General features: G+C 43.7%; 2 protein-coding genes across 2 annotated transcripts; both read left to right on the forward strand.

Annotated features, from left to right (window-relative positions):
* Window positions 1-5,094: 5,094 nt before the first annotated feature.
* LOC121544950 (cytochrome P450 1B1-like) lies at window positions 5,095-7,812 on the forward strand. Its single transcript, XM_041855217.1, has one exon. The coding sequence runs from the start codon at window positions 5,385-5,387 to the stop codon at window positions 6,963-6,965; it is 1,581 nt and encodes a 526-aa protein (XP_041711151.1). The 5' UTR covers window positions 5,095-5,384; the 3' UTR covers window positions 6,966-7,812.
* Window positions 7,813-10,063: 2,251 nt separating this feature from the next.
* LOC121544951 (cytochrome P450 1B1-like) lies at window positions 10,064-12,503 on the forward strand. The gene has a single exon (XM_041855218.1). The coding sequence runs from the start codon at window positions 10,396-10,398 to the stop codon at window positions 11,962-11,964; it is 1,569 nt and encodes a 522-aa protein (XP_041711152.1). The 5' UTR covers window positions 10,064-10,395; the 3' UTR covers window positions 11,965-12,503.
* The last annotated feature ends 12,763 nt before the right edge of the window (window positions 12,504-25,266 follow it).

Here is a 25,266-nt window from a genome sequence, read left to right on the forward strand (position 1 = left end):
GCATTGGAAAACCTCCCTGGTCTTTGTGTTTGAATCTATGTTTGAAATTCGCTGCTCAACTGAGGGACTTCACAGATAATTGTATGTGTGGGCTGCAGAAATGAGGTAGTCATTCAAAAATCATGATCAACACTATTATTGCACACAGAGTGAGTCCATGCAACTTATTATGTGACTTGTTAAGCACATTTTTACTCCTGAACTTATTTAGGCTTGCCATAACAAAGGGGTTGAATACTTATTGACTTAAGATATTTCAGCTTTTCTATTTTAATTAATTTGTAAAAATGTTGAAAAACATAATTCCACTTTGACCTTATGGGGTAATGTGTGTAGGCCAGTGACAAAATAAATCTCAATTTAATCAATTTTAAATTCAGGCTGTAACACAACAAAATGTGGAAAAAAGTAAAGGGGTATGAATACTTTCTGAAGGCACTGTAAATGTCAGGTTATAGCCAGTCACGCAGGACTGAGGGGATCAGATAGAGGGCGCCACCAGGCTTTTCTGTTTCATTGATTGATTGGAGTTGGCTTGTTGCGGGGATCATGTTAGTCACTCAGCCCATTAAATGTGTGGTGTCAGACAAAGTTCAGAGTGAGTGAAGCCATGGAGGCTTGGCAGAGGGCTTTTTGGCGAGTACACAAACAAGGAATTGATGTGAGTCAATCATTTATGCCTCCTCTCCAGTTAGGCCGCTGGGCCGCTGACTGGACCTCTATCAGGAGGGACCTGTCTGTGGCGGAGCTGACTGGATCTTTGTAGCACATCCTGGCTGTTATGGTCATGGTGCTCAGATGTTGCATTACTGGGCACGGGGTGAACATTCTGCATGACAAGCAATTTCATGGTGTACTTATACCATATTCATGGTCACATACATTTTTATGGATATAATTCTCTGTGTTAATCATGATTAATTTATGTCACACTTTGTCTTGAATTATGAATAGATTGCAACACTATTTTATGGCATGCGTGCTATGATGATATATACAGTGGACTTGAATGCAGGGAAAATGTCCTCAACATGTTAAAAGGTTCCAGTAATCCCATGACACTTTAGTTCAACGCAATTTTCATACTTACAAAAAGGTTCAACAGATTTTGGCCCCACATTGGCCATCAGGCCAGGGCTCTCGTGTGAAAAGGGGCGTCATTGCAGAGGCCAAGAGCTAGGCTACTTATACACTTCAAAATTTACAGCAAGTGTTGTTCATCTTTGTGCACATTATGTGACAACTCTGCTTTTTCCCAACCACTGTGTGAAGATGTTATCATTCCACTGAAGTGAATGTTGCCCAATCGTTCCTCGTTCCTTTTTAAGTCCTCCTTTTATACTGCAATCAAGACAGTGAACATGTTTGAGCAGTGTCTGTCTGTGTGTCCTCATATCGTGCATGGTCAGCCCTGAAAAAATTTACTAATCTCAAACATCAGCATCTCAAACTAGCAATGTCCGGTGGTTACATCCTTGGCTGGCTGAGATGGCCAAGGCCCAGGGATGTTTTGGTTGGTCTGTTTAGTGGTTTGTCTGGGTTGTTTTTAGCAGTCTCATTTTCAATATTGTCTCACCCCTGTTCTTTCTAAATCTACACTGAAATTCCTGCATTCCCCTCTGCTCTTTCTCAAGTCCCACCAGCTCCCCAACTGCCTGTTGGACCCTTGGCTTTCCTCTCTTCTCCTTCCCCTCCTTCCCCCTTCCTTCCTCCCTGTCGGTGCTGTGCGTGACAGTAGCTCACTGAGAAGTGGAAATGAGACTAGTAAACGATGATTAGCTCCAGAGCTGGGGCAGCCTGGTCCACCGTGGGTCCTGTCTCCATGTGCCCGCCACCAGCGTATTACATGCAACATGAAGCCCTCCAAGCCCCTCCCCCTCCCGCCAGCAGTCAGCTCGGGGTCAGGGCCAACCTTTCACAGCCAGATTACAGGAGATAATCATAGGCAAACACGGCAGCCACACGCAAAAAGCACACACATGAGCCCCCGCCCGCCGCAAACCTGGTTTTAATTAGAGGTGATGGGGATGTGAGTGGCCACATGTGAAGAGGAGAGCAGGAGGAGGAGGAGGAGGAGGAGGGCAGTTAAGGTATAGTTTTGCACACACAAAATGATTCCTCTATAGCAAGAGAACGAGACAACGAGAAATAGTCATCCCAGTGAAGAAGTGTCTTCTGTTCTGAGACATTGCTGTCTCTGGTTAACCGAGGAATCATGCTGGATGTTTTTGTGTTTTTAGGAACACCACATTTCTTCAGAAAAAAACATGGAGAGGGAAGTGAACAGCTTCTAGACAGAGTACGAAGTTATGTAACTCTTTTAACAGAAAAGAGAGACCAATTTCATTTTTAAGTATAGAGGGTCAGACAAAACTTGACTCCTTGAAGGTGCAATCTGCAGAATTAAAGATTGTGGCTTTAATTGTGGCCAAACTGTGGAATAGAGATGCCTTTTCACATTTGCTCTAAGAGCTGTGGGAACTTCCTAGATGTATTTCACTCAACCAATTAGAAGCAACAACCAATTAAACCTAGTAGTAAAACATACAAAGCCTGTTTAATGTTCCATTTGACATTTAAGCTATGCTCCACATTGCGTGAATTTACATTGAATTCCATTTCAAGTCTCAGAGGAACAAGAAACTTAAAAAATAAACATGATGTTTTTTTCACCCTTACAGCCCTTTCTCTTGTTATTTTTGGAGTTAAAAGTATTCCTATAGACCTTTTCCCATCCTTTATTCCCACCTTCAACATTACTGTACCTCAGTCATACCTTAGAATAAGAATAAAAATGTTGGCTTATGTAAATTTTTTATGTATATATTGCTCCTTATGGAGAAACATTAGGTTAACATAGCTAATTATCCCTCAGTATGTGACATGTAATGTGGACTCTACAGGGACCACAGGGCCTGTTAGACTTGCTACCACTTTCTCTTTGTAAGTCTAATTTTTAATAACATCTCAGCTGAAATCATACTTTAATCAACTTAAGAAAGGCTTAGTCAGATCAGATTGATCCCTTAAATACAATTTTTTTAACCTCAGCTGTGAAAATATGGTATGTGATATACATGTTCAATAAGCTAGACCAAAACATAGAAAAAGTTTATCACTTTAACACTCTTTCTTCAACACCCATAGTGAGAATTCCCACTCCCCCATTTCCCATTTCCTCATGCACCAATAATGAGTGACTGTGCTGGAGCATTACTGAAGTCTCTGTCCCTCTAACTTATGAAATGTTTTAGTGCCTTCAATTAGCGTCATTACCTCCCTGGCAAAATAAACTTCACAGTTGGTGGGGAAACTAGAAACGCAAATGTATTCTTTGGCACTGAGGGGGAAAAAAGTTTTGCCTCAGAAACTAAAATTAGTCTTTGAGCTGAAAGGTTAATAGAATCAATGGACCAGTGATTTCCATAAGGAATAAACTGTACTTTGTAATGAATGCCAAGGACAGGACTCAGGTTGACCGTGATGTGTGTGGGCAACCAGGCATGAAAGCATGATACATCTCAGATACCAAAACCTACATATTTAGAGTGTCACCATTTCTCCTGCACCTTTTGAGGGGCCAGAATGTCATTCTAACCTTCTGATCTCCTGAAAGGTTTCCTGCTAACTATTTGGAGCTCAACAGCCTTGTTTTGTGGAAAGCCACTTCATAGGGCACCTGAGGTGTACTGTGATAAAAGGAAGCTGCCATTGGATAGCGTACAACTGAAACATGGGTCTTATGTGCAAAACTACAGCCACTTATGCTTTGTACTGTAAATGCTTGACAAAATGCTGTAGCATGAGACCTACTGAAAATGTGAACATGAATTTTTCATGGATTTTTCTATGCTAAGATGTTGTATAAGCATATTTATGTAAGGCAAATTCGTCTATTTACCTGCATTGCAAAATGCAACATTGGATTTCAAATTTTTAAATAACTTGAGAGCTTTACATGAGTGGCAGAGTGGTAGTTCTTCATAATGGCAAAATAAACAGTCTATAAATAGCCTCTAAACAATATTTCAATCCACACAGATCATTATCTGAGTTGCATCCATGTACAGTCATTCACTGTGGGTCATTTTCAAATGACAGTGATATTCATAGTGATAAAGATCTAACATAATTATTACATTATTATTATTATTACAAATATTATTTGTTTCATCTTTGCGCAATATTATGGAAAGCACTCGGACTCGGCTAGGCTACTGCACAACTTTCACTGGACCTCAGAGTTCGACATGAGCATTCGATTTGAAGCGCGACATAGTTGAGTGATTTAGTCAATTAAATATGTGCTGTTGACTACCTTGAACCGATTACATGTAATTACATTATGTTTCAAATTATAAATTAAGAAAAAGACTATCACATTGGTAATAAAACAGTCCATATGCAGCGCGCGCACAGTACCTGAAAAGTTGTAAAACTCACTATAAACCCATGATTTTTAAACACATATTTATTGGGCTACATGGCATCATGATTACATTCACTTTGTTATTTTATTGAGACACTAAACAGAGTTTACATAAAGCAATTTTGTTATTTTATAGAGACACTAAACAGAGTTTACATAAGGTAATTTATGAAGAGAATAGAATGTCCATGCAGACGCGCACAAAAGCCACCCATACCTTATCGACTATTGCAACTAAATATTCCATTTACTTATTAATAAACGTAAAATTAAAACTTATCGTAAACAGTTTTACATTTTACACAGCTACAAGGCAAAACTAAAATCAGAAAGAGAAACAAACCATATGCTATACGCTTTTCTTGAATCTTCAAATTATAACAACCAATTTAAGAAAGTATAACCATTTAACATGGGATAGCACTGTTACTATTCGAGTTTGTAAAGTAATTGTCACTTTCCTCCTAAACTTACAGAGGTCTCTGCGCGGTTTTGTTTCCAGTGCGTAGCGCGCGTCGAGGTCCAACAGCAGAACGATAATATATATAGGGCTACCACAATGGGAGGAGTATGAAAATAATGCTCAGCCCTACCCACCGACTGCAAACATATAAGACACCGTGCTGAAGCAAAACTAGTCACTAAAGTCTTAAATCTTGCTGAAACAAGTGACTAGAGAAAAAAAACTTCACCATAACTCACCAAGCTTCCCAAAATGTACTGAGACTGTCACCATGGTCTCAGAAGGATACTTGGGACTTTAAACTAACTGAACTTGTTTAATTGATTAATTCATTTCATTGTACATCACAAAATCCCTTTTGAACATTATTATTCTATTTTTGATTTTTACAAAAAAAGTGAGTGCTGGACTAAAGCTGTGAACTTTTTTGTAGTGTTTTTTTCCATTCACAATATCTGTCTCCAGGAATAGGTGTTCCGATAATCCATAGCCATGGCACTGCTGGACACAGAGTTTGGGGTGAAGGGTAGCAGCATCATCAGGGAGTGGAGTGGACAGGTCCAGCCAGCTCTGGTTGCCTCCTTTGTTTTCCTCTTCTGTCTAGAAGCCTGTCTGTGGGTCAGGAATCTCAGACTCAAGAGAAGGCTGCCAGGACCCTTTGCCTGGCCGGTGGTGGGCAATGCCATGCAGCTGGGGCAGATGCCTCATATCACCTTCTCCAAGCTGGCAAAGAAGTACGGCAACGTGTATCAGATACGACTGGGCTGCAACAACATAGTGGTGCTCAATGGAGACACAGCAATACGAGAAGCCTTGGTTCAACACAGCACAGAGTTTGCAGGCAGACCAAACTTTGTGTCTTTTCGGATGATTTCAGGAGGCAGGAGCTTGACATTCACTAACTACAGCAAACAGTGGAAAATGCACAGGAGAATTGCACAATCTACCATTAGAGCTTTTTCCTCTGCCAACAGCCAGACCAAGAAAGCATTTGAGCAGCACGTTTTGGGAGAATGTATGGATCTTGTGCAGGTATTTCTGAGAATGAGTGCAGATGAACAATATTTTAATCCCTCTCATGAATTTACAGTAGCTGCTGCAAATGTAATATGTGCACTGTGCTTTGGAAAACGTTATGGCCATGATGACATTGAGTTTAGAACTCTCCTAGGCAGAATGGACAAGTTTGGAGAGACGGTGGGGGCTGGCAGCTTAGTGGATGTCATGCCCTGGCTTCAGAATTTCCCAAATCCTGTCCGCAGCGTCTACCAGGATTTCAAACATATAAATGAAGAGTTTTTTGCCTTTGTGAAAGATAAAGTGATGCAGCACAGAGAAACCTTCAACCCTGACGTGACGCGTGACATGAGTGATGCTATCATTAACGCGATTGAGCACAGAAAGGACAGTGGACTGGCTGAAGACTTTGTTGAAGGAACAGTCACAGACCTCATTGGAGCCGGCCAAGACACAATGTCAACCGTTTTACAATGGATTCTGCTGCTTTTGATCAAATACCCCAACATTCAAACCAAGCTGCAGGAGCAGATTGACAAAGTGGTAGGCCGTGACAGGCTGCCCTGTATTGAGGACAAAGCCAGCCTGGCTTACCTAGATGCCGTTATATATGAGACCATGCGCTATACCAGCTTTGTACCCCTCACCATCCCACACTCCACCACCTCAGATGTCACCATCGAAGGCTTCCACATCCCCAAAGACACAGTGGTCTTCATCAACCAGTGGTCCGTCAACCACAACCCTTTAAAGTGGAAGGACCCACATCTCTTTGACCCCTCACGGTTCCTCTATGAAAATGGTGCCCTTGACAAGGACCTAACTAACAGCGTCATGATCTTCTCCACTGGTAAGAGGCGATGTATTGGCAACCAGATTGCCAAGGTGGAAATATTTTTATTTACAGCCATCTTGTTTCACCAGTGTACCTTTGAGAGCAACCCATCAGAGGCCCTGACCCTTGACTGTTCCTATGGGCTCACACTGAAGCCCCTACACTACACCATCACAACCAAGCTCAGGGGGAAGCTGCTCGGTCTGGTATCACCTGCATAAAAATCTCATCCCAATATTGTGACTCAAGGCCAGCAAAACGACAACTTTGCCAATCAATTACATTTTACAGTGAGTATAAGCAAACCTGCACTGAATGCTGTTGTTGAGGACTGTAATATTTAATATTTAATATTTAATATCTGAACACAATTTAATATGTTTGCAATGTTGTTGATACAGAATTGAAAGTATGATTACAGTAATGGAAAGTTTGCTAGGCAGAGATGAATCTCCTGTGTTGGGGGCCAGGGGTCGGGTCATGGGGTCAATGAAGTTGAACAAGTTCTCAAACTATGTAGTTGATCATATTCTTTAAGGCAGTATACTTTTGTTTTATATAGATTTTGAGTTTTGAGCGTACTTCATATACAGTATTCAGCATGTTAACGTATGAAAATATGTGCATGAAACTTGAATATCACTCAACAGTCAATGGAAAGTCATATCACAGTATAATATGCTTGTGAGTGTTTGTGAATGTTGTAGTCACACCTGAGGGACCATAGTTTGTTGCCTTGAGGACTTTTTGGATTCCTCTCATCAAGATGGTGATGTATCAATGTAGTTAACCTTTTCACATAAAGCAGTCACAAAATATTTGTATAGATATATTTCAGGTATGAACAATATTTGTATTATAATCCAAACCACTATCTACTGTACACCATGCATATGAACACATTGAAATACTGTCAGAAGATAACAGATGCTGATGAACTGCTAAAGGGAAAATCAAGTTATGTATTTGCCATAGCCTACAGTGTGAAGACAATTCAGAGATAACAGCATTGTCGCCTCTGTGTAACTTCAAGCTCAGTGTCCCCAATAAAGTTTGGAGGTGTTTCAATGGAGAGGTGGGTTTCTACTGCAGTCTAGAAGTGTGGGATTGATAATGCTGATGAACACATGAGAGATGACCAACTCCAGACACTGACTGCAATGATCTCCTTAGAAATCTACTGAACAGGCACTCCAGCTACACAACCCATCCCTTTCTATCCAAACCAACTGTCACTAAATACAATACTACTACACAAATCAATGGAGTTTTCAAGTCTTTATGTATTTAAACAAACGCATGTCTGTTTACACCTCAAGGGTCTGAAATCTATATGGATGTCATTTCACCTTTGTCAAAGAGCACGTATTCAGGAATTTATGAAATAGTGTTCAGAATCTCTGCCTCTCTCAAACCAAGAAACTCAACTACAGCATGTGTTGAATGTCCAGGCAAGGATTCATCATAGAAAATACTGTGTTGTTATTTAAAAAAAATATATATATATATATATATATATATATATATATATATACGATTGAAAAATAAGCTATATCTGGAATGAATAAAGCAACGTTTAAAACAGTCAGGGGTTGATAGTGACTGATTCTGCTTCTCTCTTGTTTGTCATTGGTTAACCCATTAAGCATCTCATAATTGGAAGGAGTGCAATCTCCTGTCCATTGCAATGTGTTGTTCTTTGTAGTAACACACTCCATGTACAGTGCAATGAATATGAGCTGGTGCATAACATATGACAAAATAAAGATCGTTATGGAAATACACACTCTAGGGTACATTTTAAAATACAATAAACATGTGATAACATATAATAAAACTGTAAACAAGTCTTTAACACTGTTAACATTCATCATGTTTTACAGCTAATCTACACCAGTCCTGCATGTTTTCTCTAATCAAAACTGTCAGAAACACATCAGGTGGCAGGTAACCTAGCGTTTAGAGCGTTGGGCCAGTAACCTGAAAGGTTGTTTGTTTGAATTGCCGAGCCGACAAGGTGAAAAATCTGTCTATGTGCCCTTGAGCAAGGCACTTAACCCTAATTGCTCCAGGGTCGCCATTGATAACGGAGTGTTGGGATATGCAAATACAATACAATGTACAACATGTGTATAATACAAACTTGTACACGTGTGAAGTCTGACAAATATAAGCACCCACCTAACTATTTAACTATTTATTTATTTATTTAAATATTTATTTATTATTATAAAATGTATTTGAATTGTGATCTGGTTTAGCAACAATACATGATACAAGTGAAGAATCTCTCCTTGCAGCATAACTATCACTGGTCCATTAGAGTACAGAATTCCATAGTAGTTAAATTGCTGCTGAATAGCATTGAAACCCAAGTAGGTCTACTTTTTAAAGGTTATTTGTTTCTCTGAACAGCCTTATTACTAGTGTTATTGCCAGAGGTCCCTGTTTTGAATTCATTTTTAAACTATTTTGATATAGCCACCAGCCTAAGAGCTACATTATCTCATTTACTATTTATAAAATGACCATTATGCTAAGAAAAACTCTGGTAAATACTGTATATACTTTTATAGAACATATAAAAGTGTATTGTACAGTGTGTATCTGTCTGTGTCCAGATCCAAAACCCAGAGCTTTCGTGGTCATATCTTGGATTCTATTCCTAGTGGTGTTTAGAGTTAACAGAGCATAGGCTGAAAATAACAGATTAACAAAAATAAAATAATGTCATAAAAAATGCATACATTAGTTTACAATCGACAGAAGAAAGCTCCTTCCGAAGTTACAAGTAGTCCTGCCTTAGCCTGGGTACTTCACTGAGACTTTTGCTTTATATACGCTGTATTTCAGTCTGGAATCGCTCCTATAAAGAGGCAATCAAGCGATTTTCATAATCTAGAATATAACCGGACCAATCAGTGTCCCCTGAGATTAGCTATGGTGAGTTTAGCTATGGTGGTCTGTGTGACTGAAATGTTGAACCCTAACTACTACACCATGTTCTAAAATTCTCCCCTGGGGTACCTGTATTGTGTTTAAAGGTAGTGCAGCCCAGTCTTTTAGACCCTCTGGCCCGCTAAATCTAAACTCCTTCTGTTTTAGTCCTTGGCTGGCAGGCCTGACTGGTTGCTGCTTTCCTCTTTGTCTCACCGTGGCATTGAGTGTTAGGTATAAGAAAGACTCCGCTGGAATGAGCACCTCGGCACAAAAAAAAAAAATGAATAGGAGTTTTAAGTCCCTGAACCCTCCCACTGAGCAGATATAAGGGAGAGTGTCAAGGCTGAAATCTGCATTCCTCTAATGTGGTCATCTGAAGACGGACACCGACTGCACTACTGCTAACCACTCAACCTGATCGAGCCTGTTCACAAACCAGCACGGAGGAGGAGGAGACAGACACAGTAGTGTGTAAGTGGCGCTGAAAACCTTCTTCGATGTCTTGATTCATTTTATACATTTTCAGATGATAATGTAGGACTGACCATACTTAAAAACAGACAACATTTTTATTCTGTTTATTTGGAATTGAGGTGGGGAGAAGGACCCATTTTAAATATCCGGTTACCAGGAATAACGTTCAACAAAGAAAAGTGGGATCTCTCTCAGAATTTGAAGGATTGGGCACCAGAATTAGAACATCTCAGCACCATGGCACTGCTGGACACAGAGTTTGGGGTGAAGGGCAGCAGCATCATCAGGGAGTGGAGTGGACAGGTCCAGCCAGCTCTGGTTGCCTCCTTTGTTTTCCTCTTCTGTCTAGAAGCCTGTCTGTGGGTCAGGAATCTCAGACTCAAGAGAAGGCTGCCAGGACCCTTTGCCTGGCCGGTGGTGGGCAATGCCATGCAGCTGGGGAAGATGCCTCATATCACCTTCTCCAAGCTGGCAAAGAAGTACGGCAATGTGTATCAGATACGACTGGGCTGCAACAACATAGTGGTGCTCAATGGAGACACAGCAATACGAGAAGCCTTGGTTCAACACAGCACAGAGTTTGCAGGCAGACCCAACTTTGTGTCTTTTCAGTCTGTGTCAGGTGGTAACAGCATGACATTCTCTAACTACAGCAAACAGTGGAGGACCCACCGGAAGATCGCTCTGGCCACCATTAGAGCTTTCTACTCTGCCAACAGTCAGACCAAAAAAGCATTTGAACAGCACATTGTGGCAGAGGCCACTGAGCTAATTGAAGCTTTCCTCAAACTCAGTGCTGAGGGACAGTTTTTCAACCCTGCTCATGAACTGACAGTAGCTGCTGCTAATGTAATCTGTGCCCTGTGCTTTGGAAAGCGTTATGGACATGATGACATGGAGTTTAGAACCCTTCTGGGCAGCGTGGACAAGTTTGGAGAGACGGTGGGGGCTGGCAGCTTGGTGGATGTCATGCCCTGGCTTCAATATTTCCCAAATCCTGTCCGCAGAGTCTACCAGAGCTTCAAAGACCTCAATAAAGAGTTTTTCACCTTTGTGAGAGACAAGGTGGTGGAGCACAGGGAGACGTTTGACCCTGAAGTGACCCGGGACATGAGTGACGCCATTATTGAGGTAATTGACAAAGCAGGCAGTGATACCGGGTTGACGGAGGCCCACACAGAAGGGACAGTGTCCGATCTGATTGGTGCAGGACTGGATACTGTGTCCACTTGCCTTCATTGGATGCTTCTTTTATTGGCAAAATACCCCACAATCCAAACCAGAGTGCAGGAGCAGATTGACAAAGTGGTAGGCCGTGACAGGCTGCCCTGTATTGAGGACAAAGCCAGCCTGGCTTACCTAGATGCTGTTATCTATGAAACCATGCGCTATACCAGCTTTGTACCCCTCACCATCCCACACTCCACCACCTCAGATGTCACCATCGAAGGCTTCCACATCCCCAAAGACACGGTGGTCTTCATTAACCAGTGGTCCGTCAACCACAACCCTTTAAAGTGGAAGGACCCACATCTTTTTGACCCCTCACGGTTCCTAGATGAAAATGGTGCCCTTGACAAGGACCTGACCAACAGTGTGTTGATATTCTCAGCAGGGAAGAGGCGATGTATCGGTGAACAAATCGCCAAAGTGGAGGTTTTTTTATTTTCTGCTATTTTGATTCACCAGTGCAGTTTTGAGAATAATCAGGACCTCTCCTTAGACTGCTCCTATGGGTTAACACTGAAGCCCCTGAACTACAAGATCTCTGCCAAGCTCAGAGGTGAATTACTTAATGGGGCATAAAATCTTGTGATTTGTGTTTTCAAACAGAGCACCCACTAATGGACTGCAGTAATCCAATGCACTATAAAAGGTATGCACACAACAGTGAATATTTATGCTTTGGTAGGTACCAACCATAAGATTTATATGGATACTTATATTGATACTTTACTATTATTATCATTAGTTATCATTGTTGATTGTATAAATCACTTTTTGTGACAGATAACTGAATCATATTTGTTATTTCTATTATTTTATTGTACTGGCTATATATAGCACATTTCATACATTTGAAATTGAGACATGTTATCCCTCCAGATTTAGGAAAATATATATTGTAGCAGTTCATGTTACAAATATCCCTCCTAAATGCTCATAGAAATTAGAAACGTATGTGTAAACTCCATCAAAGTATTATGTCACAGTAGAATTCAATCTATCAGATAAATGAATAAGAAAATAACCTAGAGATATGTGTGCAGATTGCTACACAATTGTTATGTAAGAATAATATATATATATACAGTGGGGAAAAAAAGTATTTAGTCAGCCACCAATTGTGCATGTTCTCCCACTTAAAAAGATGAGAGAGGCCTGTAATTTTGATCATAGGTACACGTCAACTATGACAGACAAATTGAGAAAAGAAAATCCAGAAAATCACATTGTAGGATTTTTTATGAATTTATTTGCAAATTATGGTGGAAAATAAGTATTTGGTCACCTACAAACAAGCAAGATTTCTGGCTCTCACAGACCTGTAACTTCTTCTTTAAGAGGCTCCTCTGTCCTCCACTCGTTACCTGTATTAATGGCACCTGTTTGAACTTGTTATCAGTATAAAAGACACCTGTCCACAACCTCAAACAGTCACACTCCAAACTCCACTATGGCCAAGACCAAAGAGCTGTCAAAGGACACCAGAAACAAAATTGTAGACCTGCACCATGCTGGGAAGACTGAATCTGCAATAGGTAAGCAGCTTGGTTTGAAGAAATCAACTGTGGGAGCAATTATTAGGAAATGGAAGACATACAAGACCACTGATAATCTCCCTCGATCTGGGGCTCCACGCAAGATCTCACCCCGTGGGGTCAAAATGATCACAAGAACGGTGAGCAAAAATCCCAGAACCACACGGGGGGGACCTAGTGAATGACCTGCAGAGAGCTGGGACCAAAGTAACAAAGCCTACCATCAGTAACACACTACGCCACCAGGGACTCAAATCCTGCAGTGCTAGACGTGTCCCCCTGCTTAAGCCAGTACATGTCCAGGCCCGTCTGAAGTTTGCTAGAGTGCATCCAGAAGAGGATTGGGAGAATGTCATATGGTCAGATGAAACCAAAATATAACTTTTTGGTAAAAACTCAACTCGTCGTGTTTGGAGGACAAAGAATGCTGAGTTGCATCCAAAGAACACCATACCTACTGTGAAGCATGGGAGTGAAAACATCATACTTTGGGGCTGTTTTTCTGCAAAGGGACCAGGACGGCTGATCCGTGTAAAGGAAAGAATGAATGGGGCCATGTATCGTGAGATTTTGAGTGAAAACCTCCTTCCATCAGCAAGGGCATTGAAGATGAAACGTGGCTGGGTCTTTCAGCATGACAATGATCCCAAACACACCGCCCGGGCAACGAAGGAGTGGCTTCGTAAGAAGCATTTCAAGGTCCTGGAGTCTCCAGATCTCAACCCCATAGAAAATCTTTGGAGGGAGTTGAAAGTCCGTGTTGCCCAGCGACAGCCCCAAAACATCACTGCTCTAGAGGAGATCTGCATGGAGGAATGGGCCAAAATACCAGTAACAGTGTGTGAAAACCTTGTGAAGACTTACAGAAAACGTTTGACCTGTGTCATTGCCAACAAAGGGTATATAACAAAGTATTGAGAAACTTTTGTTATTGACCAAATACTTATTTTCCACCATAATTTGCAAATAAATTAATTAAAAATCCTACAATGTGATTTTCTGGATTTTTTTTCCTCATTTTGTCTGTCATAGTTGACGTGTACCTATGATGAAAATTACAGGCCTCTCTCATCTTTTTAAGTGGGAGAACTTGCACAATTGGTGGCTGACTAAATACTTTTTTTCCCCACTGTATATATATATTGCATGCAGACTATGTGGCCACAGTTTAAAATAAATCTTAAGTATCTATTGTTATATATACAAGGGTATTTAGTTTGGCCACCCCAAAATGGAATGAATCTATTTTACTTTAAGTGCTTTGTTGTTGCAGTGATGTGGAGAAATCATGTGTTAGGCGGGTATCGTGTTGCCCCTGTAGAGATATCTGAAGAATTATACATCCTCTGACCCATTCTGATATGTATTCATGGTGTTTTTATCTGCATAAGTACATACTGTAATAGCAATTATTCAGTACACTTACATAACTCCATTGTATTATGATGACTTATACATGTACTGTATGCAATCTATAGTGCCTGAGCTCCATGCAATAAATCCTGTACTCCTTCTCAGCCGTGTCTGTGGCTTATGTCAGTCTGAGGAGAACACAAGTGCCAGGAACAAGACAATGCAGGGAGGTCAAAGAGATAATAATAGATCATGATGTCGCGTCTGTGTGTTGCCATGAAATATTGATGCGGGCCTGGGGTGTAGGCAGCACACATGCTCTGCCTCCAGACCCCCAACACCCTGGGTCTGGTAGGGCACATGCAGTCACAGCCCCAGCCACAGGCCCCACTCATCAATATTTCACCCAAGGCACTCTGCACTCTCAGAAAAAAGGGTTCCAGGTACCTTTTTGGTTCCAGGTAGAAAGACTTTATCTGGAACCAAAAAGGGTTCTTCAAGGGGCTCTCCTATGGGGACTTTTTTTTCTAAGAGTGTGTACTTGGACTGTAATCCTTTTTGACCCACACATTCTGATTCAGGAGTGTACCATCTACTGCACCTACCATCCATCTCACTGACATCCTAAAGATAACTCTGCAACATTAAATGTACTGTACATATAAATATGTAAAATATTGAAAATGACCTTGAACACTAGGATAGGAAAGCAGTACATTTGCTCTTATATAAGAGACAGATGTGTCACGTTCACAGACATTTTTTAGAGTGTGTATGAGAATTAGACAACCCTTGGACGTCTTCTATTTCTTCTCCGTACTTCTGCAACTCTGTAGGCCAGGGGTTCCCAAACTTTTTTGGCCCACGAACCCATTCTGATGTCTGAAAATTCTCGCGAACCCAACCATGTGAAAAAATGATGTAATTAACAGCCAATTTTATTTGGGGCTGTGGCAGTCAATTGAAAAACATTCTAACAGTATTTCTAATTGTCTTCACAACTCACGATCACATACTTTCAATGTGGGGCTATAACAGTCAATTGCAAATTAGTCTGACATAATGGCTCTTATCTCACCACTACTAATGAGATGGGTGTACTTGATGCACGTCGCGTCCGAGGTTCTCAAAGTCAGAGGGCGTGGTCGACAGTGCGCACCTCATCTCTGCTGTCACATCCAACCTAAATCGATATTTGGTTTTATTGCAGACGAGAGCACTGAATCCAGCTTCACACAGTTATGAGCTGGCAAAGGGTAGGCTACCATGAGTTTCATTGTGCTTTCAAGACAACTAGGAACTGAAAAATACTAGGTCATATCATGACGTCAGTGATCTTTAGGTCGGAAAGTCGGATATCTAGAAAGAGGCCCGAATTTCCCTAGTTGGAATTTCGAGTTGGATGACCGTTGAAATCTATTTTTCCCAGTCGGAGCTCGTTTGTTTCCAAGTTCCCAGTTGTCTTCAACGCGCTGAAGTCGAGTTCCCTGTTCCGAGGTGTTGTGAATGCGGCATTAATTCTCAGAGGGAGACGGCAGATTATTCCCTTTGAGTCAGGAACCAAAACTCCTCTGTAGTGACCCGTAAATGCGTTGTCTGCAACATTCGGTCACATGACAGCTCGATCAGCTGTTAGATTTCACTTACCCGCATGTCAATTGACCCAGGATCACAGTCAAACGGATTGGGAAGTAGGTCCCAAAGTGCTCTTCCACGCGTTGGAGGTGAGCAGTGTGGGACACTTAGTGATTCTGTTTTCTGTTATTTTATTTTCATTACACAGAAAGTCAACCAAGTCTGTTTTTTTATATCCATTGTGAATGACAACAGTTCCTCTCTCAGTGCGAAACATCTTTCCAACATTCCCCCTCAATAACCACCAAACTTTGGTATGAAATAGAACATTGTCATACTCTAATCCCATATCTCATTTTACATTTACGTCATTTAGCAGACGCTCTTATCCAGAGCGACTTACAAATTGGTGCATTCACCTTATAGCCAGTGGGATAACCACTTTACAATATGTTTTTTTTTTTGGGGGGTGGGGTAAGGGGGGGTAGAAGGATTACTTCATCCTATCCCAGGTATTCCCACATAGTTTTGCGAACAGGCGTGCGCAGTGGATGTGGTTTGATGTAGTTTACAATCAAAGTTACCTGCTGCAGAATACACTGAGTATACAAAACATTAAGGACATGTGGTGTATTAACATTATGACTGTTTTGGAACAAAGAATGTTGTTTTATGATCTTAGTTCAAATGTGGCGTTTGGAGGGTGACTCCCCAGGGGAGACTGGTGATTGGCCAGAAGAGGGAGCCACCCACATCTTGGGAGGTTATATATAAGGGGGGAACAACGACGGAGGGGCAGATAGCACTGAGATTTATTTGGGACTGCTTCTCCGGATCTCCGCGGGTCTGTAGACTTATGCTGTAACCTCGTGGTTTTAATAAAGGCCTTTGAACACGATGCAGCCTAAGCAGACTCCTTGATTGACGGTAACAACTACGAATAACCGACACTACAGACACCTTCCTAATATTGAGTTGCACCCCCCCTACCATATCCTATTCAAAAGCACTTAAATATTGTCTTGCCCATTCACCCTCTGAATGGCACACATACACGTCTCATGTGGGTCTGGTTACTGGTTTTACTGGTGTGAGATATTATAATCCTGAGGTGGTTATACCGTATGTATTAGGATATACACTGAGTGTACAAAACATTAAGAACATATTCCTAATATTGAGTTGATTCTACAAGGTGTTGAAAGCGTTCCACAGGAATGCTGGCCCATGTTGACTCCAATGCATCCCACAGTTGGGTCAAGTTTGCTGGATGTCCTTTGGGTGGTGGACCATTCTTGATACACACTGGAAGCTGTTGAGCATTGCAGTTCTTGACACAAAAGGGTGCGCCTGGCACCTACTACCATACCCCATTTAAAGGCACTTAAATATTTTGTCTTGCCTATTCACTCTCTGAATTGCATACACACAATCCATGTCTCAATTGTCTCAAGGCTTAAAAATCCTTCTTTAACCTGTCTCCTCCCCTTCATCTACACTGATTGAGGTGGATTTAACAAGTGACATCAATAAGGGATCATAGCTTTCACCTGGATTCACCTGGTCAGTCTATGTCATGGAAAGAGCAGGTGTCCTTAATGTTTTATGCACTCAGTGTATCTCAGAGTTCTGTGATCTGCTCTTTTGCCCCCAGTTGCTCTCGGTGTATCATATAATGTGTCCATATGGCAGAGGGAGACACTCATAACTACACTGAACAAAAATATAAACGCAACATGTAAAGTGTTAGTCCCATGTTTCATGAGCTGAAATAAAAGATCCCAGACATTTTCCATATGCACAAAAAGCGTATTTCTCTCAAATGTTGCGTTTAGATTTTTGTTCAGTATAGATTGCAGAGGCCTGTCCGCCGTCCCGCCTTAGATGGAGCCCCATCTGTGCAAAAGTCCACCATTCGAACCAAAATGGAATCTGTTTTTCGTCAATATAGCCACGCAGCACACTGAACATCCCCTATGCCGTTTCAGAACAATATGTCCTCGTGAATAGCATCCCCCGACATGTATAGAAAACAAAAGTCAATTAATGCATGGGCATCTCAGGCCCTCACAGCTAACCTTCAATTGGAGAGCATAAGCTGGGGTGTTTTTGAGTCGTTCAGTCAGAACATAAATTCTTCGTTTAACAGTGTTCTCTGACAAAGGTATTGATTTGAGTTTCTGTGTCTCTGCCTCCCCACACATTGTTTTCACCATATCAATTGTGGCCGGTAATATCAAAGTCTCTGCAATAGTGTGTGGTTTCATAGCGTAGCGGGCCTAGCCATTCACCGTGGGAATGATTCAAGTGCTTTCCCATGATCTAAGGGTGCTCTCTGGTTGAATTATATGTTTTAGATTTGAATAATTTTCATTTAGATTTTTAAGGTTAACCACATTACAATGGTTTTGAGATACAAAGATGATATTATAATATACAGTGAGGGAAAAAAGTATTTGATCCCCTGCTGATTTTGTACGTTTGCCCACTGACAAAGAAATGATCAGTCTATAATTTTAATGGTAGGTGTAATGAATACTCGGACAGAGTGGTAAGATCCAATCGCAGAATAGCGATGCTTTATTAGAGTACAGACAAGGGAATAGCTTAATCGTGGTCGGGCGGGCTGTGGTCAAAACCGGGCCAGGCAGAGACAGGCAGAGGTACCAAGGGAGCGGGCTTAGTCGTAGTCGAGGTCACAGACACAGGATCAGAGGACGGTAATCACTGGGGTAGACAAGCAGAGGATTAAGCAATTCGGGGAGTCAAACAACAAGGCACAGGTCGGATACACGGGTAATCAAAAACAACAAACTCTCTCTCTCTCTCGGAACAAAACGCTTAGCAAGTCACAATGGAACAATACCTCGCACCGACTGAACTTCTGAGCACACCTTAAATCCTACACTAATTACTGACAGGTGTGCGCAGAACTCAGGTGAACCAGATCGAGTCTGATGACTCCCCCTCTCTGTAGATCGGGGAAGTGTCAGACTCTGTCTAGGCCCAGCCAACCCCCGATCCCTTACAGTATCCCCCTCCCCAGGGCCGGCTCCTGACGGCCTTCTACCTCTACCGGGTGGTCTTCCTCTGGGTCGGGGTCCTGGATGATCTGGGTGTTCAGCGTGGAAAGTGGCCTTGAGAGTGGGATCCAGTATGTCCTTAGCAGGGACCCAGGACCGTTCCTCAGGTCCATATCCCTCCCAGTCCACGAGATATTCGATGCCCCCTCGTCTCCGTCTTGACTCCAGTATCTCGTGGACTGTATAGGTGGTGTCCTGTTCCTCCTTCAAAGGTGGTGTAGTAGGTTGTTGGGCGATTGGGGGGTACATCGGGCTATAGTGGACAGGTTTCAATAGGGAGACGTGGAACGTAGGGTTTATCCTGTAGTGTCGAGGGAGTAACAGACGGTAGGTGACAGGGTTAATACGTCTCTGTACCTTGAAAGGACCGATGTACCTGGGTTGGAGCTTCTTGCAGCTCCGTCGGAACCGCAGGTCTCGGGTAGACAGCCACACTCGTTGCCCGGGTTGATAAGTGGGAGTAGGTCTCCGCCGTCGGTCGGCGTAGGTCTTTTGCTGTTGTGAGGCTTGACTGAGATGTTGATGGGCCGTCTCCCAGACCTGCGCACTCCGACGGAACCACTCGTCCACAGCCGGTACCATCTCTGATGCGGTATCCCACGGGAACAGGGGTGGTTGATACCCTAGAACACACTGGAAGGGCGTTAGGCGTAGGGAGGTGTGAATGAGTGAGTTCTGAGCATACTCTACCCAAGGAAGGAATCGGCTCCACTCTTGCGGCTGCCGCGAACATTGTTGCCATAGATATTTCCCAATTTCCTGGTTGAGCCGTTCTGTCTGCCCATTGGCCTGGGGATGATATCCAGAGGTTAGGCTAACCGAGATGCCCAAGCGTTCGCAGAAGGCCTTCCATACCCGGGATACAAACTGGGGTCCCCGGTCGGAAACAATATCCTCCGGGACACCAAACTGCCGGAACACCTGGGTAAACATAGTCTCAGCCATCTGAGTGGCGTTAGGCAAACGGGTCATGGGTACTAACCGGCACATCTTGGAGAAAACGATCGATGACCACGAGAATTACAGTATGGCCCTCTGATTCTGGTAGGTCGGTAACAAAGTCCATTGCAATGTGCGACCAGGGTCGTTGAGGAGTTGGCAATGGCATCAGCTTACCCTCCGGTAGTGCACGAGGTACCTTGGACTGAGCACATACTGGACAGGATAAGACATAGTCTCTGACGTCATCTGTGAGGGAATCCCACCAGTATTTTCGGCTGATGAGTCGTGTAGTTCGAGTGATTCCGGGATGACCAGATCCCAGCGACGTGTGGCACCATTCCATCAGTTGAGGTCGAAGTGGAGCTGGTACAAACACCTTAGACACCGGGGTTTCTGGAGGGGCTGGTTCCGCTTGTAAGCTCTCCTGAATAGTGTCATCAATAGCCCACCTCACAGGACCAGCACGGCAACTCATGGGGAGAATAGGTTCTGGCTCCACGGGTCTTTCCGCGCGCTCGAACCGTCGGGAAAGCGCGTCCGCCTTACCATTCTTGGACCCGGGGATATAAGAGACAGTGAATCGGAAACGGTTGAAGAATAAAGACCACCTTGCCTGTCGGGAGTTCAGTCGTTTGGCACTGATAAGATACTCCAGGTTGCGGTGGTCCGTGAGCACTTGGAACGGATGCTCTGCTCCCTCCAACCAATGTCTCCACTCCTCCAGTGCTAACTTCACCGCCAGTAATTCCCGATTACCCACGTCATAGTTCTGCTCAGCAGAAGTCAGTTTCCTTGAAAAGAAAGCACAGGGTCGTGATTTAGGCGGCTCACCTTGGCGTTGGGATAACACGGCTCCAACTCCAACCTCCGAAGCGTCCACTTCCACGATAAACGGTAAGGTAGGGTCCGGCTGACATAGAATAGGAGCGGTGGTAAAGCGTTGTTTCAACGTTTCAAACGCACGCACTGCCCCCTCCGTCCAGTTCAGTCCGCGCCCCTTGTAGCTGGTCATCGCCGACAGGGGCGCTGCGGTTGTGCTGAAATTACGCACGAACCGTCTATAGTAATTGGCAAACCCTAAGAATCTCTGGAGCTCTTTCACCGTCTGGGGTTGAGGCCAGTCTTGTACCGCTTGCACCTTGGATTCATCCAGTTTAACCCCGTCGGGAGTGAGTATGGCCCCAAGGAAGGAAATCGTAGTGACATGGAATTCACTCTTTTCTGCCTTCACGAACAGAGAATGTTGTAGGAGCCGATCCAGAACCTGTCGTACATGGGACACATGTTCACTCAGAGAGTTAGAATATATTAGGATGTCATCAATGTACACTATAACAAAGCGATCAATCATGTCCCTGAAAATGTCATTCATGAACGCCTGGAATACTGAGGGCACGTTGGTAAGTCCATAGGGCATGACACAATATTCGTAGTGTCCTCGATGTGTGATGAAGGCGGTCTTCCATTCATCCCCTTCTCTAATACGCACCAGATTGTACGCACTCCTGAGGTCCAGTTTACTGTACATGGAGGCCTGTCCCACCTGTTCGAGGGCTGCTGGAATCAAAGGAAGAGGGTAACGATTTTTGATGGTAATATCGTTCAACCCTCGATAGTCTATACAAGGACGCAGTCCGCCATCCTTTTTCTTCACGAAGAAAAAACTGGATGCGGCGGGAGACGTAGATGGGCGAATGGCCCCTTGCTGTAGCGCCTCATCAATATACTGGCTCATCGATTCTCGTTCCGGCTGTGACAACGGGTAGATTCTTCCACGAGGAGGTGTAGCCCCCGATAGCAGATCAATCCCGCAGTCCCAGGCCCGATGAGGTGGTAACACGGTAGCCCTCTCCTTGGAGAACACCTGCGCGTAATCCTGGTATTCTGTAGGGACAACAGTAGACACCGCACCCTGCGCATCCTCCACAGTAGACATTTTGCACGGTAAATTGAGGCACTCTGCCCTACATACCTCACTCCAAGCCGTGATATCGCCAGATTTCCAGGAGATGACCGGATCATGGGTGACGAGCCAGGGGTGGCCGAGCACTAGCGGCTCCCGTGGAGCGGAGATGATGAAAAAAATTATGTTCTCATGGTGTATGGAGCCCACTTGTAACTTGATTACCTCTGTACGGTGCGTAATGAACCCAGTGCCCATGGGCTCACCGTCTAGCGCGTTGACTCGCAGGGGAGGTTGAATTGGGATAAGTTGAACTCCCAACTCCTCAGCAAGACCCATATCCAGAAAGCTGGCAGCCGCTCCGGAATCAATAAGTCCTTCCAACCTGCGCACCTTCTCTCCGACAGATAAGGTAACTGGCACATACATTTGTTTAGATGTAATGTTCAAAACTTGAGTCTCACTCACCGGTTTGGCAGTTCCGAGGCGATATCCTGGGGTACGGTTTGGTCGTACCGGACATTGACGAACGAAATGACCCGACTGACCACAATACAGGCATAGTCCGTCTTGCCGACGTTGTTGTCTCACCGAACCTTGTAGAGGTGACCGTCCCAGTTGCATAGGTTCCTCCTCAGATTCTCTCCTCCGCTCTGTCGATGGCTTAGGACCAGTGATCGAGGGCTCCCGGACTGTGGATACCTTGTGTTGCACTAACAAATTATCAATAGAGATGGCTATTTTGATAAACTCATGTAGCGCAGTGATATCTCCTCGACAAGCCAACTCAGTCTGTACGTCTTTGCGCAGCCCTCTTCGGAAAACGGTGAGCAAAGCAGTCTCGCTCCATCCGCTATCGGCTGCTATAGTACGGAACTCTAAAGCGTAGTCGGCTACTGTGCGACGGCCCTGCTGAAGTTCGCATAGTTGGTCTCCCACACTACGCCCAGATACTGGGTGGTCGAACACCTCTTGGAACAGTCTCTTGAACTGAACTTCCGCATTCAACTCGGGGACCTCAGCTGCCCAAAGCGCAGTAGCCCAATCCAGTGCTCTTCCCGTTAGCAGAGAAATCATGAAATCCACCCTGCTACGGTCATCGGGAAACATAGTACGATTATACGACATATACAGGGACGTCTGGAGTAGAAACCCCTGACATTTGCCAGGTTCCCCGTCGTACCTTGTCGGTAGAGAAATCGGAGGTGCATGACGAGGACTGACCGTGCTCGGGGTGGTGCCTTCAGCCGCACCAGCGTTGAGTAGCTGCAGGAGTTCATCCATCCGTTTCTCCTGTATCTCCCATCGCCTCTGTAATTCCGCTGGATCCATGGTATTGGCGAGGTATTCTGTAATGAATACTCGGACAGAGTGGTAAGATCCAATCGCAGAATAGCGATGCTTTATTAGAGTACAGACAAGGGAATAGCTTAATCGTGGTCGGGCGGGCTGTGGTCAAAACCGGGCCAGGCAGAGATAGGCAGAGGTACCAAGGGAGCGGGCTTAGTCGTAGTCGAGGTCACAGACACAGGATCAGAGGACGGTAATCACTGGGGTAGACAAGCAGAGGATTAAGCAATTCGGGGAGTCAAACAACAAGGCACAGGTCGGATACACGGGTAATCAAAAACAACAAACTCTCTCTCTCTCGGAACAAAACGCTTAGCAAGTCACAATGGAACAATACCTCGCACCGACTGAACTTCTGAGCACACCTTAAATCCTACACTAATTACTGACAGGTGTGCTCAGAACTCAGGTGAACCAGATCGAGTCTGATGACTCCCCCTCTCTGTAGATCGGGGAAGTGTCAGACTCTGTCTAGGCCCAGCCAACCCCCGATCCCTTACAGTAGGTTTATTTGAACAGTGAGAGACAATAACAACAACAAAATCCAGAAAAACACATGTAAAAAATGTTATAAATTGATTTGCATTTTAATGAGGGAAATAAGTATTTGACTCCCTCTCAATCAGAAAGATTTCTGGCTCCCAGGTGTCTTTTATACAGGTATCGAGCTGAGATTAGGAGCACACTCTTAAAGGGAGTGCTCCTAATCTCAGTTTGTTACCTGTATAAAAAGACACCAGTCCACAGAAGCAATCAATCAATCAGATTCCAAACTCTCCACCATGGCCAAGACCAAAGAGCTCTCCAAGGATGTCAGGGACAAGATTGTAGACCTACACAAGGGTGGAATGGGCTACCAGACCATCGCCAAGCAGCTTGGTGAGAAGGTGACAACAGTTGGTGCGATTATTCGCAAATGGAAGAAACACAAAAGACCTGTCAATCTCCCTCGGCCTGGGGCTCCATGCAAGATCTCACCTCGTGGAGTTGCAATGATCATGAGAACGGTGAGGAATCAGCCCAGAACTATACGGGAGGATCTTGACAATGATCTCAAGGCAGCTGTGACCATAGTCACCAAGAAAACAATTGGTAACACACTACACCGTGAAGGACTGAAATCCTGCAGCGCCCGCAAGGTCCCCCTGCTCAAGAAAGCACATATACAGGGCCGTCTGAAGTTTTCCAATGAACATCTGAATGATTCAGAGGAGAACTAGGTGAAAGTGTTGTGGTCAGATGAGACCAAAATCGAGCTCTTTGGCATCAACTCAACTCGCCGTGTTTTGAGGAGGAGGAATGCTGCCTATGACCCCAAGAACACCATCCCCACCGTCAAACATGGAGGTGGAAACATTATGCTTTGGGGGTGTTTTTCTGCTAAGGGGACAGGACAACTTCAACGCATCAAAGGGACGATGGACGGGGCCATGTACCGTCAAATCTTCCCTCAGCCAGGGCATTGAAAATGGGTCATGGATGGGTATTCCAGCATGACAATGACCCAAAACACACGGCCAAGGCAACAAAGGAGTGGCTCAAGAAGAAGCACATTAAGGTCCTGGAGTGGCCTAGCCAGTCTCCAGACCTTAATCCCATAGAAAATCTGTGGAGGGAGCTGAAGGTTCGAGTTGCCAAACGTCAGCCTCGAAACCTTAATGACTTGGAGAAGATCTGCAAAGAGGAGTGGGACAAAATCCCTCCTGAGATGTGTGCAAACCTGGTGGCCAGCTACAAGAAACATCTGACCTCTGTGATTGCCAACAAGGGTTTTGCCACCAAGTACTAAGTCATCTTTTGCAGAGGGGTCAAATACTTATTTCCCTCATTAAAATGCAAATCAATTTATAACATTTTTGACATGCGTTTTTCTGGATTTTTTTTGTTGTTATTCTGTCTCTTACTGTTCAAATAAACCTAACATTACAATTATATACTGATCATGTCGTTGTCAGTGGGCAAACGTACAAAATCAGCAGGGGATCAAATACTTTTTTCCTTCACTGTACACTACCGTTCAAAAGTTTGGGGTCACTTAGAAATGTCCTTGTCTTCCATGAAAACATACATGAAATGGGTTTGAATAGGAAATATAGCAAAATGCATAGGAAATGTAGTCATTGACAAGGTTAGAAATTAT

The sequence above is a fragment of the Coregonus clupeaformis genome, chromosome 29 (genome assembly GCF_020615455.1).
Source record: "Coregonus clupeaformis isolate EN_2021a chromosome 29, ASM2061545v1, whole genome shotgun sequence".
NCBI classification, from domain to species: Eukaryota; Metazoa; Chordata; class Actinopteri; order Salmoniformes; family Salmonidae; genus Coregonus; species Coregonus clupeaformis.